Genomic DNA, 1,208 nt, shown 5'->3' with positions numbered 1-1,208 from the left:
ACACACCTACATAAGTTTATATATATATATACTCCCAGACATACTCGCGTACATATATGCACACACACACTTAAAAGTATATATATATGTATATATATATAGACCTCAGGCAAGTGAAATGGGCGAAGACATCGAGAAGGAACACCTCGGCAACAACAGAGCCGGTGGAGAAAAAGCGAGTGATGTGGACAGGTACCAGTTTCCGAGTGCATTCCCATCGCTGTTGACAGACTTCTTGGGAAATGTCTCGGGACTTATACTGCGAGATGTGAATATCGGAGTGTCGGATTTGCGCGGCATGATCTATGAGAAAGGTGTGCATTACTTCCTCATTGGTGTGTCGCTCACACGTGTATGATCGGAGAGGTTACGTCTGGGCTTATGTAGGTAGATGGTTATTTAGGCACATTTTTATGTAGGTATATGTTCATATAAGTATTTGTTTATATAGGTATATGTTTATACAAGTATATGTTTGTGTAGTTATTGGTTATGTAGGTATGTTTATCTGTAGGTATTTTTATGTAGGTATATATTAATGGCGGTGTATGTTATTGCAGGTACATATTTTTATGTAGGCATGTGTATATGTTTAGTCCAGACATGTGCTTACGCATGTTTTTATTTTTCCAACTGTTTCGTCTGGATACATTTGTCTGCTATGCGAGGATTGTAAATCTGTATACTGAATTTGACCAGTGCACTCTATTGTCGGACTCGATGTTCGGAACATATGTTTTTACATTTGTACAAATGATATTATATAATATAATATTGTACCTTGTAATATATTATATATATTATATATAATATAATTATTATATAATATAGAAGGTTTAATATAACGATGTCCGTTTCGTTCCTTTCCGGTCGCCGTAATAGAGCTCGTTTCACAGTGTTCTAATTCTCTTATTTCTTTTCCAATGCTCCCATGCATCTCCTTCCGATTGTGCTAATAACATGTGATAGACTGCCCAACCCATCGAGTCGGTGTATTCGGACAAAATACGGAGTTCGATGCGGTTTGCAGAGCCAATGGCACAGCAGCAAGGTACCTTGTCGCAATTCTGCATAACAATCTATTCTCTTGCGCTATTTGCGTTTATTAAGGGTATATACATATTTGTTATTTCCAATTCAATGATAAATATATGTATATATATATAAATGTATATATATATATATATATATATATATATATATATATA

The 1,208-nt window shown here is 35.2% G+C and overlaps 1 protein-coding gene across 1 annotated transcript; it reads left to right on the top strand.

Annotated features, from left to right (window-relative positions):
• Positions 1-118: 118 nt before the first annotated feature.
• SARC_16665 (hypothetical protein) lies at positions 119-314 on the top strand (the record flags this gene model as incomplete). The annotated part of the gene is made up of 1 exon (XM_014289232.1): positions 119-314. A coding segment is annotated over one exon (196 nt), but the record flags the coding sequence as incomplete, so codon positions are not given.
• Positions 315-1,208: the final 894 nt, after the last annotated feature.

The sequence above is a fragment of the Sphaeroforma arctica genome (assembly GCF_001186125.1).
Source record: "Sphaeroforma arctica JP610 unplaced genomic scaffold supercont1.8615, whole genome shotgun sequence".
NCBI lineage: Eukaryota > Ichthyosporea > Ichthyophonida > Sphaeroforma > Sphaeroforma arctica.
Note: the sequence above shows the minus strand (reverse complement) of the source record. Positions and strands in the feature narration are given on the sequence as shown.